General features: G+C 31.9%; 1 protein-coding gene across 1 annotated transcript; it reads left to right on the top strand.

Annotated features, from left to right (window-relative positions):
* Positions 1–1,797: 1,797 nt before the first annotated feature.
* Positions 1,798–10,007, top strand: LOC130944553 (V-type proton ATPase subunit a1-like). Its single transcript, XM_057872913.1, has 18 exons — positions 1,798–2,270; positions 3,479–3,523; positions 3,975–4,097; positions 4,268–4,375; positions 4,641–4,751; positions 4,855–5,028; positions 5,167–5,304; positions 5,422–5,529; positions 5,646–5,753; positions 5,884–6,032; positions 6,769–6,922; positions 7,400–7,560; positions 7,924–8,130; positions 8,225–8,408; positions 8,500–8,583; positions 8,829–9,022; positions 9,112–9,171; positions 9,304–10,007. Exons 1-18 carry the CDS (start codon positions 2,112–2,114, stop codon positions 9,506–9,508), a joined length of 2,472 nt encoding a protein of 823 aa, XP_057728896.1. The 5' UTR covers positions 1,798–2,111; the 3' UTR covers positions 9,509–10,007.
* The last annotated feature ends 6,259 nt before the right edge of the window (positions 10,008–16,266 follow it).

The raw sequence follows: 16,266 nt of genomic DNA, 5'->3' as shown, positions 1-16,266 counted from the left end.
AAAATCAAATAAAAAATAAAAAAATTTATACACAACATAAATATAGTACAATAAAGAATAGAAAAAAGAATTTATATAAATAAAAAATAATAAATTTTTTTATCTGGACCGTGATTGAATAAATTTGCATGAAAAAAAATTGGAATGAAAAACATACATAAAGAACTATTGTAAAAGTTATATGGTTACTTGCATTTTTTTTATAGAAAAAAAACAAAGAATAAAATTGGTAGAAAAGGAAAAAAATTCTCATCTAATTTCTTAATGATAACCAAACTTTTCCAACGTGAACGCATAAGCTAAAAATTTTTGCTTCTGATAAACGTACGTTTAGAGGTATAAGCACTTCTAGGTTGAGAGTTCTAAAAGATTGCCAAACATAAAAGTGGAACGTTCAAGACGCTCAAACGAGCTTCTCTCTTCCTCAACGTGAATCCCAAACACACCCTAAATATTTCACTTATGAATTCTTGCTTTTAAAACACTCGTGATTTTTTAAATTTTTTGCCCTTGATAATTATTCATTATTTGTTTATGCCCAAAATCATATTAACTTAACAATCTTATACAGCAAGAAAATGATTTTACCATTCTACAAGAAAATCTCATCAGTCATTACCAAAATAAAAGTTGAGTAGATCTAGATCAAAGAAAGAGAAAGACTATATTTATGGTGCATTTTTTAAAAAGTGCGGTACACCAGGCACTATTTTATTTAACGGCCAAGATCTAATAATATATTTATAAATCTATGATCTATGGTGGATTGTAAATTACTCTTCCTTCCATTTATGACAACGTTGTTCGACTTGAGCTAGTGTTTCATGCAACGGCTCCCAAAAGGTTGAAGGTGCCTCCAAGGAGAAGCATATTTGGGTCACCGACAAAGCCTTATTCTTTCTAGCATGTTTCGAATTTGGTCACACACACATTTTTATTTTGAATATCGTATAAATCAATATATTTATTTAGGATATAAAAGCACAATGCATATTGCTGCTTGCACTAGGTAACAGATTGTAATGCTGGTTTTGGAATGCACCACTACTCAGTTTTAAGTTTCAACCATAGGTTTAATGGTTTATTGTATTGGATGGATGAGATGAAAGTGGTGCACTGTGCACGTGAGTTTACTAAGTGCACCCTAGATTTGGCTATGAATCTCCCTTTTGCATTAGGGTGGAAGCAACAGAAAGAAGTGGATTAGAAGCATGCATATAGCAAGAACTATTTGTTTGGTCAAAGCCATTATTTGGATCAATATTAAACAAACTCGATCAATTAAGTTCATTGATATTAGACTATTGGAAATTAACTAACAAATAGTGCCGGTAGTCGGTAGAAAACTAACATCAATACATCAAACTATATAAAAAGTTAATAACTATATAAATTGCAGTAATGTTCTATAAATGGTGCTTCAATGTGATAAATCATTTTAATATTTTGAAATAAAGACAAAAATCTTTAAAAAAAAGCTATTATTAAAAATCCTGAGAGTTTCCATAGTTTTTGAGAAAAATCTGAAAATTTTAAAAACATGAGAGCATAAATTTAATTTACTATGTTATCAATGAAGAGTAATTTAATTTTGTTATAATTAATAATTACAAAAGTCAAATATTTTGTACTAATATAATATTTTCGTGTTACTTTTTAAGGATTTAAATAGATTAATGTGAAGTAAATAGTATGTCAATTCTTTGAAATTAAAAATTGTTATTGTGATTGCGCCATGGATAGGTAAAATTACAGGCTGTTAGATTACGATATATGAATCACACCGTCACCGATTGCATGTGTAAGTGTATCTACGAGCCTTGAGGAATTTTATAGAGAGAAAAAATACCACCACCACCACCAACAACAACAAATAGCGTTGGTCTCATTTTATACTTGTTCCCACTTTTTTCATTCTTTTTTCGATTCCAATGGCAGTTGGGAAGGGGAAACTGGAAACGGAGTCTTAAACTTCACCTTCTTCAAATTAAACTCTAATTTCCCACTCCCTACGCCACACACATAAAAACTCGCACGAAGAACGCAAGCCTTCAGAATCAGATCTATATATAAGAGCGTGTGAAGGCTAGATCCATTGATTTTTCTCTGCAATGTTTCTCGATAAAATGGAGAAGTTCCTCGACAACTTGACGCCGATGGATCTGATGCGATCGGAGAAGATGACCTTCGTCCAGCTCATCATCCCCGCCGAGTCCGCTCACCGAGCCATCTCCTACCTCGGCGAACTCGGACTCCTCCAATTCCGCGACGTGAGTTTCTCGCTCAATCTCTCTTTTTCTTCCAGATCCGAGCTTGCTTCCTTCAGATTTTCTCCATTTTCTCGCTCCTCGTGTTGCTTATTCTTTTCGGCTATTATTTTTGGTGTTTTGAGGTGTTCTCCAAGTCTTGTGTGGCGTTTCCCTAAGTTGCATGGTTTTATGAGTTGTGCTACTGCTGCTTGAATGAATTAGATGTGGTAATTGACATAGGTTGGAAATGCGGCGATACTAGATTCCATTTTGAATGCGTTTTTGGATTTTGGATCCTACATGCCGAAACAGTTTATGCAAACTGATTCGGCGTTTAACTGTGTCTTTATGTTAGATTTATGAGTTGTTGAATGAAATTATAATTAGAGAGTAAAGAGCTTCGAATTTGGTCTGTGTTGTTGGTTGTATGGATTATGGATTGTTCATAACAATGTAGAATTGTAGATTGCGGAGCTAAGTTTAGTAGTTTTGTCAATTAGTCAATTACTAATTAGGTTCTCGAGCTGTAGTTTATGTTTGATTCTTGTTGAAGGTTGTTAATACCGGGTTGGATCAGGAGGTGTTGAAAGTGCTGGGTCCAACCTCCAACAATCTTCAACTTCCAATACATATTTGAGTATAGTTGATAAGGGTGAATGCTACTGGTAATTTTATACCGAGTGGCCTCACATGCAGTTGACTATGTTTTTCCAGTCATAATTTAACTTGTTGGAGGATATTTTTGGTGGCATTTGTTATTTCGTTAGCAGCTCTTTTAGAATGTTAGAAGGAGTTGCTTAAATCTGGTGGAGAACCAGCTACACTGCATGTGATAAATACGATTCATTTTAGGAGCTATAGCCTTAAGCCTTTTCAGGTCCAAAATCAAGGCTCTGATTATCTGAATATGCTGGATTTTCACACGAAAAATGATCGTGTTACTTCTGAGTCTGGTCTGTTCTATCAGACACTTGCAGTTGGAGAGAGTAACAACTGTGTGTATTACGTGGATAATATTTGACCCTTCCAAATTGTGTCTTTATAATATATTAGGTGGGAGCTTTGCAGATTCAGAGTTTATTTGAACATTTTTCTTTCCCTCTCTGTAGGCTTGTTGGTCGTAGCAGTACCGTTTGGCTCTGTAAAGTTTATTGTTCATAGATTGCTGGCTTAAAATTTTTCTATCATCCTTCATTGTTTACTTTTGAACACTGTTTCCTTGTCTGCAGTTAAATGCTGATAAAAGCCCTTTCCAAAGAACGTTTGTTAATCAGGTAACCTTCATTTCATTAATTAGCCTCCTTTATCATTTTGAATGGTCTTGTCTGTATTCTGTAGATTTTATTCTGCTGTTGGGATATGAGTCTTATCTGTATGGCCAATTCTCATAACAAATATCAATATATGTCGCCAAAAAATATCAAAAGGCAAAATCAGTAACATAGGTTGTTTTGTGCATGCCAGGTAATCCTCACCCTAATTATCATAATCTGATTTTAGAACACTGAACAAACTGGTCGGACTTTGGGTGTTAGTTTTTCTTTGGGAGTGCATTTACTAAATTTTGTACCAAACAAGTTTCCTGTAATTTTGTTTATAATTTTATTGAACTAGATATATGTTATCTATCATCAGAAGTAATGACTTTCTTTTCTTTTTTTAAATAACATTTTTTATTTGTTGTTCATTCTGTTATTAATGGGTAGCACATTCCACTTTTGGCAGGTAAAGCGATGTGCGGAAATGTCACGGAAGCTACGATTCTTCAAGGATCAAATCAATAAAGCTGGCATAATGTCTTCTTCTCATACTGCATTGCAACCAGAGATTGACTTGGAGGATTTAGAGGTGTCTTTCTATGTCCCTTTTTTTTGGTCGTGTCTGTGTGTGTATAATATTCAATTATTTCCAAAGATTTTGTATTTGATGTTCTCAAGCTGCCAGCAATGACATGCTGCTGCTATTTAAGTTGGTGGGTGTGCTCTGATTTAAATTCTATTTGATTTCACTTTAACCAGATACAACTTGCTGAGCATGAACATGAGCTAATTGAAATGAATTCCAACAGTGACAAACTTCGGCAATCATATAATGAACTCCTCGAATTCAAGATTGTATTGCAGAAGGTATTTATTTATTTATTTATTTTTCTTCTTGATGTTTTGTAGCAAGCATATTCTCAGTTTAATTTCAAAGTTTAGGGGTGTAGATATGCACCTTGTTTATTGTTATTGACATATTAGTACTCTTTCCTTATTTTTACCCCCTCCCTTTTTTGGTTTTTAATTTGTTAGCTCAAAAAATGATATACCATTCTTCTTAGCAAATAAAATATTTTCTATATGCTTTATTTCATGTATGTATTGATATAACTTTGTGGGTAAATTTTAGGCATGTGGTTTTCTTGTTTCAAGTCATGGCCGTGCTATTCCTGACGAGAGAGAACTACAAGAGAATGTATACTCAAATGACTTTGTTGAAACAACATCTTTGCTTGAACAGGTTCCTTGTAGCAATTGCTTAGTCTGAAAATTGCAAATATTCTCTACTAGTTTAGTAAATTTATTATATCTTGTCAATCCACTAAATTAATTTTAATTTGCAGGAAATAAGACCTGGACCATCAAATCCATCTGGTTTAAGATTTATCAGTGGGATAATTTGTAAATCCAAGCTACTTCGGTTTGAAAGGATGTTGTTTCGTGCTACAAGAGGCAATATGCTTTTCAATCAGGCACCAGCTGACGACCAAATCATGGATCCTGTTTCAGCTGAAATGGTTTTCTTCTTTCTTATTACTTTTAAGAAGATAGATTTGGCTTTCTCCTCCACCAACACCCCCTCCCCCTCTTTTTTCCCCCCAAACACATCATTCTGACCTATTCTGTTCCCATACCCCCCGGCCTTTTCTTTTCAGATTGAGAAAACAGTGTTCGTCGTGTTTTTCTCTGGGGAGCAGGCAAGAACTAAGATTCTGAAAATTTGTGAGGCATTTGGGGCAAATTGTTATCCTGTTCCAGAAGATATAAGCAAGCAGAGGCAAATAACTAGAGAGGTTGGTATGCTTTTCTAGTTTTCCAAGGAAGATGTTGTTTTAAAGTTTTAACTGTTGAGTTTTGCATATTCTTGCAATGATGTTTTAGGGGTCAAGAATTTGCTTTTTTGGATATAGGTTTCGTCGCGCCTTACTGACTTGGAGGCAACTTTGGATGCGGGGTTGAGGCACCGCAATAAGGCTCTAGCTTCTGTAGGGGAACATCTATCAGACTGGATGAACATGGTATGATTTTCTTTTTGTCTGTCTTGTTTCAACTGCAAAGCAGTCCTAATATATCTTATCCTGTGCAAGTAATCAATTCTCATTTTGAACCAACTGCTCTCATCATCTTGTCCTAGGTAAGAAGAGAGAAGGCCGTGTATGATACACTGAACATGTTAAATTTTGATGTCACAAAAAAGTGTCTTGTTGGAGAGGGATGGTGCCCTATATTTGCAAAAACACAGGTGATTTCTGAATCCTTTAAGCTGGGTTGCACCCTTACCATTCACTTATTATCCTTTTAATATTTCAGGAGTTAAAAACATGTTTGATGTACATTCTCTAATAGAGAGCTTGCACTTAATGATTTTTCAGATTCAGGAGGCATTGCAACGGGCAACTTTCGATAGCAGTTCACAAGTAGGCATAATCTGCCATCCAATGGATGCAGTGGAATCACCTCCTACATATTTTAGGACCAACAGTTTCACAAGTCCATATCAGGAGATTGTTGATGCATATGGGTGAGCCTTATATTTTGTGTTTCTGTGAATAGTTTAATCTCTTAATTATTGTTTGGAGTGCTTTCTATTGCATTATTTGTCCATATACTTCGGTCAATAGATGGTAAATATCTGATTAGTATATGTAGAATTTCAGAAAGATAATTTAGGATGACATGATCTTGCCTGGTTTTTGTAATTTCTAACCTCAGCATGTAGAGCTATTTCTTTTTGCTAGTTAAACTTGCACTAAGATGCCATTGAATTTGTAAATTCGTGATAAGATGTTTCATAGAAAGTTTCTTACTTGTCCATGGAAAACCAACTGGATTTAGTGGATTTTGACTAAATAGATAATTAGAGAAGGATAACAAAGCTTTGTATACTGGGAAGAATAGGGAAAAAGACTGAAGTTTCGATTTTCAACCTAATCAGTATTTTACAAATCACAGATTCCTCTGTACACTTGGGTGCATGAATCTTTATGGATAGAAAAAGTGGGCGAGTTGTCCCGTTCCCACCTCTTTCTAAACTTGTTTGTTAATCTCAACCTGTCTAAGAGAATGTCTAGCTTCTTTAGAAGTTATGAATTATGATACAATTCCTTCGTATTGTTTGAGCTTTTTGACTCTGCATTGTTATTCTAGGAATATATAGTGCCTTGAGAAATTTTTTTTCTAGTGCATTAGCTATTACTTCCTCTGTTTATAATTAATGAAGACTTGCAAGATTCCTGATTAGCCCTTCAACTTGGCAGTGTTGCGAGATACCAAGAAGCAAATCCTGCTGTTTACACAACTATTATATTCCCCTTCCTATTTGCTGTGATGTTTGGGGATTGGGGTCATGGAATTTGCCTGTTGCTGGGAGCATTGATTCTTATAGCGCGCGAAAGCAAGCTCAGTACCCAGGTAATTTTGTTTTAGCTGTTTTATAAAACCAATCAGAAACTTAATGATTATGCCAAATATATGTAATGGGCTGTGACCTATATAGTTGATGAATGGATAATCTTATTTTTGAGATGTGCCAATTTGAATTTTCTTCCTTTTCGTTGTTGGTGCTCAAAAAATGAATGCTGTCTAAGCATTTTATTGTTAGATGTGGCGTGTCCTGTGTTTAATATTATTTTGCTCATAAATACAGCACTGGCAAGGTGGCATTTTCTTGGAACTACAATTTTTTTTTCTCTTTAGTATCTTGTAGACTTTGTACCAGAAAAACCTGATTATTTTGTGTTAGAAAAATTTTTGAAAATTTTTAAGTGTTTTATTGAAAAAAATCTGTTGTAGTAAATAGAAGTTTAGAGAGGGATAAAGCATGTCCTTTACTTTTGGTGTACTTGGCATGGCAGTTAATTACCTAGTAGTTCTATTTATTTTCTGCAGAAGCTTGGAAGTTTTATGGAGATGCTATTTGGTGGACGCTATGTACTTCTTTTGATGTCACTATTCTCAATCTATTGTGGATTAATCTACAATGAATTCTTTTCTGTTCCGTTTCACATATTTGGTGAGTCAGCTTACAGATGCCGAGATAATACATGCAGGTATGTTTTTTGTTTCTTACCTCTAACTTTGATGCACTTCAATGCCTTGTTTTCTTTTTTTGTTTTTTAATTTTATTTTTTTATTACCTTGATAATATAACACCTTGCTTGCTTGTCATAATTTCTCCTCATAATTTTGAGTTCCATTGTACATTATATGTTTATTACTTGAAATTATTCTTCTTCATTACTACTACTACTACTATTGATGGATCTAGGTGAGTTTCCATAACATGGTAGATTAGTATGTGGTCGTGATTTTTCATTAGATATTAATAGATTCTGTGTGTGTATTTCCAGCATATATGTTACTATATTATTCTTTGACCCTTTATTTCCCGTAACACCATTACCTCCTATCAGGGATGCACATACTATTGGCTTGGTCAAAGTCCGAGATCCATATCCATTTGGTGTGGATCCCAAGTGGCGTGGAAGTCGTTCAGAGTTGGCTTTTCTGAACTCTATGAAGATGAAGATGTCCATTCTGCTTGGTGTGGTGCATATGAACTTGGGAATTATATTAAGTTATTTTAATGCTCGGTTTTTTGGGAACTCACTGGATATAAGGTGTGTCACTCTTCCTGGCTCATTCAGTTATTATTATGTTATCTGTTTCATTGAAGGTTTGACCTCACTCAGTTACTCTTCATGTTGCTGGCAGGTACCAGTTTGTGCCGCAGATGATTTTCCTTAACAGTTTATTTGGGTATCTCTCCCTCCTCATTGTTGTTAAGTGGTGTACTGGTTCTCAGGCGGACCTTTATCATGTAATGATATACATGTTTTTGAGCCCCACAGATAATCTTGGTGATAATGAGCTGTTCTGGGGTCAAAGGCCACTTCAAGTATGAATCTGATTCTTTTATTTGTTGTTGCATAATTAATTGTTATGTTTCCTCAGTTTTCATCATGCTGAGTTTTGCACATGATTTGCAGATTGTATTATTGCTTTTGGCACTGATTGCGGCTCCATGGATGCTCTTTCCAAAACCTTTTATACTAAAGAAGATTCATACTGAGGTGCCATTTTTACCTCCGTTGTTTATGATTTTCTTTATCATGCACATATTTGTATATTTATTCTCAACATTGTTGAACATCAGTTCTCCTGGAAAACCTTATCAGCATTCTACTTGAAAGTCCTATCAGCTGTGCAGACATCTTTTCCAGCTATTTGTTCTATACTTTTGTCTTAGCTTGTAACTAAGGAGGCCATGACAATGAGTTTTCTGAGACTCATATTTTATGTTGCTGGTATTAAACAGAGATTTCAAGGTCGTAGTTATGGTATGCTTAATACCTCTGAGATGGATCTTGAGGAGCCAGATTCTGCCAGGCAACATCATCATGAAGAATTCAATTTCAGTGAGGTTTTTGTTCACCAAATGATCCACGCCATTGAGTTTATTCTAGGTTCAGTTTCAAATACAGCTTCGTATCTTCGACTTTGGGCACTTAGGTCTGCTCAGCCATGATTTTCCTCTACTCTGCAAATTCCTGCTTTAGAGATTCTTGTTCCTTTATTGAACTTATCTAACCATTTTGCAGCTTGGCTCACTCCGAACTTTCTACTGTTTTCTATGAGAAAGTTCTGCTTCTTGCTTGGGGGTGAGTTAAACTTATAAGTTATAACCTATCTTTTTATATACCATTGGCCCATCTGCATTTCTTTGTCGTGTTTATTTATTTTAAATATTAGTTTTTAATCGTTAATGTCATTCCTGGTTGCAATTGTTACAGGTATGACAATCTTATCATTCGGTTACTGGGGCTTGCCGTGTTTGCCTTTGCAACTGCCTTTATACTGCTTATGATGGAGACTCTTAGTGCTTTTCTTCATGCCCTGCGGCTTCACTGGGTCGAATTTCAAAACAAATTCTACCATGGTGATGGCTACAAATTCAAGCCTTTTTCCTTTGCAGCCTTAACAGATGACGATGAATGATCTATTCGTATACGTCTTGGTTTTTTTGCAAAATATATGCTAAGGATATTTACACAAGTGGAAGCACAGTGAGAAATGGTTGGAGTTGGAACCTAATTTGGAAGTTGTGAACGTTAGGAGCACAAATATATGCTAAGATTATGCTACTCGATATTCTTGGTCATTTTCCTGTGGCGATGCTGGTGTAGTCATCGCTGCCAATGGTCATGGAAAGCACCTGTAACAGATTATTCACTTTATAGTTTTCTTTTTCTTAGTATAGGAAAGGGGGAGAGATAAGGAAAGGGAAGGGAGTGGTTAGACTAATTTTGTAAAGATGAGCTGGGGATCCATTATAGTGTAGCAATTGGATTCACATATAATATATATACGATGTAGCGCGGCTTTGCTGGGGAACTTTTTCTCTGAATTTTTCTGTATTCATAACTGACGAGTTGATAGAGTCCCATTTTTTTGTAATGATTAAACAAAGTAAAATACAAGGCTGAATAATTTTGTATGGAACCTGTGTAATGCTGTTAAGTTGGCACTTGGTACCTGTTACCCTGACGTCGTTCCGGATTATTCGGGAGCAATTTAGTGTTTTATTATGACACAATATTCATTTGAGTATAATTGAACGAGACGTTTGTAAATGACAAAAGCTATTAGAATTAGAAATATATTAAAAGAGAGCCAAAGGGAGCTGATTCATTTTTAACTTTTTAGGCTGCGTTTGTTTACAGAGACAGGACACTGAGACATGAATATAGAGACATACGGGACATTGAGACATGGACATAGAGACATAAAATCATGTTTGATAAAAGAGACACGGACAGAGACAGTGTGTTTAGAGACATTGAATTAGTGTATTTTGTGTCCATCCTGACAAGAAGGACACAAGGACACTAACAAGGGACACAACTTATTTTTCAATCTTTTTTTAGGTTTAATTACTCTGTTGGTCCCTATAGTTTCGCAAAATTTTCAATTAGGTCCCTATACTTTTTTTTCCTTTTAATTGAGTCCTTGTACTAAAAATTTTGAGTCCTTGTACTAAATTTTTTTTTTTAATTGGGTCTCTACACTTTTTTTTTTCCTTTTATTTAGATTCCTATACCAATTCTTTTTTTTAGTTGGGTCCCTATAAAATTAAGCCAATTACTACTAAGAAGGACTTAATTAAAAAAAAAATAGTGCAAGGACTCAATTAAAAAGAAAAAAATATAGGGACCTAATTGAAAATTTCACAAAACTATAGGGAGTAACAGAGTAATTAAACTTTTTTTATTATTTTTGTTAATTTTTCATAATTATATTTTTTATTATTATATTTTTCATCTCAAATTTTTTTAATGGAAAAAAATGAGAATAAATTAGATTTTCATAATTTGTTCTAGTTTATTATCAAACAGAATAAAAGAACACAAAATTTTGTGTTTCTGTGCATCAGTGTCTTATTCTGTCATGTTCTCAGTATCTTGTCTTGTCCTGTTCTCAGAAACAAACGCAGCTTTAGATTTTTATTAGTGGCTGATATTTTTTTTAATGGCCGATTTACACAACTTAAAATACAACTTTTCTAACTAAATTATCTTTTAATCTTCTTATTTCTATTTGAAATACTTTTTAATCTTTTTACAAAATAAAAAGTTTCTTTATTATTCTTATAATTTATTATGTTATGAATGGATAATAGAGTTAAACTCCAAAATGGTCTCTGAGATTGGTGTTTTGCACTAAAATCGTTCATGAGATTCCAATTGCACCAATTACGTCCCTGAGATTGAAAAAAAATGTACCATATTAGTCCCTAACCTATTTTACATTAACGACGTGATGACATGACATGATGACGTGGATTGTAAGTGACACGTGTCACTTCATGATTTGGCCACGTGTAATGGTATGATGATGTGGTGACCAGTGACGCATGGCATGATGACGTGGATGGTTGTGCCACATGTCACAATGTTATTTAGCCACGTGTCCGGTTGTGCCACGTGTCGCAACAGTATTCGTCCACGTGTCATCCATTATGTCATCGTTGTATATGTACCAAATTAGTCCTCATTTTACATTAAGTGACTTATTTTAATCTCTGAAATTGAATGTCGTGCACAAAATTAGTCCATTCACCAGTTTTTTCTCATTCTTTTCTATAAATTCAAGATTCTCAATATTTTTGAATGCATTAATTTCAATTCTATTTTTTCACATGTTCTTCAAATAAAAGTGTTTTTATAAAATATTTTTTCTCTTGCGAATACCTTAATCGCCGACTTGGAGTTGACGTGAAGGCTTTTCAAACACCTTCAGTATCATCTTCGACCTCTTTTAGTACTTTTATAAAATATTTTTTCTTGCGGATACCTCTAATAGCCGCCGTCTTGGAGTTGACGTGAAGGCATTTCAAGCTTCCCTCATTACCATCTCCGACCTCTTTCGTCTAGACTGCAGAGGTCAAAGGTGGTAGTGAGGGTGCTTGAAGTTCCTTCAATCTAGCTCATTTATACATAACGAAAACGTGTATTTCATAAGAAAAAATGATTATTTTAATTATTAATTTCTTGCTAAAAACACATATTTTTTTATGAAAAAATGTGTCTAATCAATCATATAATTATTTTTTTATAATAACATACTTATATATTACAAAATTTACCAATGTTAAATTATTAAAAAAAATTATATAATTAAAACTAAAATCTTAAGAATTTTTATAAAAACACTTGTATTTAAACGATATATAAAAAAATAGAATTGAAATTAATGTATCCAAGATATTAAAATTTTAAATTTAAAAAAAATGAGAAAAAACTGGTGAAGAGACTAGTTTGGTGGACGACATTCAATTTTAGGGACTAAAATGAGTCACTTAATGCAAAGTGAGGGACTAATTTGGTGCATATACAACGATGACATAATGGATGACACGTGGACGGATATTGTTGCGACACGTGGCACAACCGGACACGTGGCCAAATAACATTGTGACACATGGCACAACCACCCACGTCATCATGCCACGTGTCACTGGTCACCACATCATCATACCATTACACGTGGTCAAATCATGAAGTGACACGTGTCACTTACAGTTAGGGGTGGAAACAGGCCAGGCCTGTAATAGAGTATATTGGCCTTAGCCTGGCCTGTAGCCTAGTATAGGCTTTTTAATGAGTACTGAGCCTGGCCTGTTGTTAAATCTGGCCTGGCCTGAAGCCTGTCAATAGGCCTGTTTTTTTTAAATAATAATTAAATTTAAGATATAATTTAATTTTTAAAATTATAAAATATAAAATAATAAATTTATGAATAATATTGATACAAAATACACATATATAATTAAAGAGACAAATAGTTGAGTGGATAAAGGTATTATTATAAGATAAAAGACCCAAGTTTAAATCCTTCTAATAACATTTTTACTAGTATAATAAAATATATATATATATATATATATATATATATATATATATATATATATATATATATATATATATATATATATATATATATATATTTGCAGGCTCAGGCCGGCCTGACAGGCCCAACAGGCTATTTCAAAAGCCTAGGCCTGGTCTTTTAAAGAATATAGGCTTTTTTAATAGCCTGAGCCTGGGCCTATTTCCTATCAGGCCAGGCTAGGCCAGGCTGCAGGCCCCTGACAGGCCGCCTGGCCTATTTCGTCATCCTGCCATGTCATCACGTCGTTAATAAAAAATATGTCAGGGACTAATATGGTGCATTTTTTTAATCTCAGGGATGTAATTGGTGCAATTAAAATCTCAGGGACGATTTTAGTACAAAACATCAATCTCAGGGACCATTTTAAAGTTTAACTCATGGATAATAATGTAACTTACACCTTCTATTATGCTATATAAGATTTTTATTATATCTTTATCTCTTCATAACCTTCTTTCTTTGTATAATATCATAGAATTTTTTTTAAATATTATTTTTTATATTTTCTTATTCTTTAATTTTATATAGATTATTCTATACTTTTAATGTTAATAAATTATTTTTAATAGGTATAAATTGAGTTAAATTATAATTTTATTCTCACCTTTTATATTTATTCTTTTTTATATCTACTATATAAATCAACATTTATTTTACATATTTTTTATCTCTTCTTACATAATTTTATATTTCTTTTTTTTTCCTCCCACTTTTGCTATGTATATATACTAAGTGATTATGTGATTATATTTATTAGGAAGAAGATGAAAAGAAATATAAAATTATGCTGATTACCAACAACTCTTATATTTTTAATTATATTTTTTTGGTCGCATTTTATATGTATGCTGATCACCTATCTTATACAATAATAAAGGATGCATTTTAAGGGGTGTATCTAATAAAAATAAATAAAACAATGTATTTTAACCTTAAAGTTATTTTAACTTTTAGCAAATGACTACCGTAGTAATTTATAAAATTTGTTTGCAAGATTTTTTGGGATTCAAAATGAAGCAAGAGGACAAGTGGATCATATCAAGACAACAAAATATTCGAAAATAAAAGAATATTTCTTTTCTGTTAGTGTGTTGTGATGAATAAATTTCATGTATTCTTACATGAAAAAGTGTGAATGACTTTCAAGTGACATAAATGTTTTTCATAAATAAAGTTGTATATTATGTATTTATTTTTCAGCGTGTGTGAGTGGATATGTATATGATTTTTAAGTTGTTGAATGTTTTTATGAATAAAAATTATATGTAGTTTTATAGGAGTGTGCTTGTGTTGAAGTTGTAAGTGTGTGTTGTAAGAATAGAGTTTGTCGTAGAAAATAGATGTATTTCTATATAAAAGTGTTCTATGAATAAGGTTGATCTATATTTCTATAAAAATATATGTATAATTTTCGAAAATTATATGTAATTATTTTTCTATCAACAAACTTTTATTTATTCTTGATCAAATATAAATAATCTCTTTAGAATAGAAAAACTTACATAATAAAACATGAAAAAATACATAATTTAAAATAACATTTGTCTATTTAGTTTTTAATCTCAACACAATATTTTTAGTTATGATAAAGATGTGCATTTTTTTCATTCTTACAAAACATGAGCTTATTCTTAAGAACATAGTAATTATGTTGGTCGAAATCCGAATGAGCATGACTAAAATTTGCTTAATCACATTTGCTTAATTCGCATTTAGGTTAAGTTATAATGAGTAGATTTTGCTTCTTCTATTTTTGGTCACAGAATAAACAAGTTTAAATTTGTATCATATAAAAGTTGATACCAATTTCTTATATAATGAATGTAATTTACATTATTTTTTTAATAATGTCATGTCAATAAATTTAAATAGACGACAATAGATAATAATCAACCAATCATCCTTAAACAAAATAAATTTATAAATTAAATATATTATTTATAATTATTCAATTAAAAAATAAAATATAGATTAAATGCAATAAACATGTATGCATTAAAAGTGTTATAATAATAATAATAATCATACAAATTTTCAGTTACCAAAATTTAAATCTTATACCATTTTACCTAATTATACATATATTATAAAACTCTTACTATTATTACTATTATTTGGCTTATTATATTTTGAGGTCTTTTATGATTTTTTCAATATGCTATTAGTTATTGGTTTGTAAATTTGTTTTTTATTCTATCTACCAAATAACTAAACACAAAATTACTAATAAAAAATAGATAAAAAAATTACATATAACCTCTCCATATAATTATGTTAAAAAATATGATTCACAAATTTTAGAAAAAACAAATAAAATACCCACACACTCAGCCCTTCTATTTTGATAAATAAAATAAATAATATTAAAAAAAATTATCTTATTCAAAATATCATTTATATTAGTTATTTAAATAAAATTCTTATTTTTTAAAAAAATTTATAAAAACTAACATAAATGCTAATATTTTTAAATGAAGATTGCATATCAATTAAGATACGACGAAAAATATATATATAAAAAAAATTCATGAGATATCTTTAAATAAAAAACTTGTATACAAAGATAAAATAAAAAAACGGTACAAATTAAAACTCAAATAAATTAATATTTTAGAAATATCTCATCTTTACAAAAACATAGGAAAGGAAAACAAACAAATAACTTTAATAGAAAGCAAAAACAAAAAAATAAAACAAACACTATATAAAAAGACTACTAAACCTGTCACCTACAAATAAAAAATAAATGAAATATGTAATTTTGTACGACTCCAATATCAAATACCTATATTTTTTTTTTAAATACATAATATTTCACCTCATACTCTCTTATACTTAAATAATTATATTAAATTATATACAAATCGCAAAATTAATAGTTGTACAATATTTTTAAGTTAAATATTAATTTATAAATAGTATAACACTTAAATTTATGCTATATACTAATTCTTCTTTCCGCGCGCGACAGCCTAGTGGTATAGAATTTGATTCAGAACAAAGCCGAGTAACTGCCTTCATCCCTGAGATCCCGTCTCCACAAGTTGGAACATAGATCCCATTTTTCTCTCTACTCAACCAACAATAGCAAATTCCTCAGTTTCACAATTTCAATTTAGTGATTGGATTTATTGGATCGTCATGTTTCGTCACTCTCTTTTGTTTTTAGTTTGTATGGATCCTTTTGTTCTCTATTTTGTTGGAGTATAAAAAGTAAAACATGGAGCATAATGGTCTAAACTTTCCCATAAAAAAAAGGTTTATTTATTTTGTTGACACAAAATTTTGTTCATTGTAGTCCTATT

This window comes from Arachis stenosperma, chromosome 8, assembly GCF_014773155.1.
Source record: "Arachis stenosperma cultivar V10309 chromosome 8, arast.V10309.gnm1.PFL2, whole genome shotgun sequence".
NCBI classification, from domain to species: Eukaryota; Viridiplantae; Streptophyta; class Magnoliopsida; order Fabales; family Fabaceae; genus Arachis; species Arachis stenosperma.
This window is presented reverse-complemented; position numbering and strand designations above follow the sequence as displayed.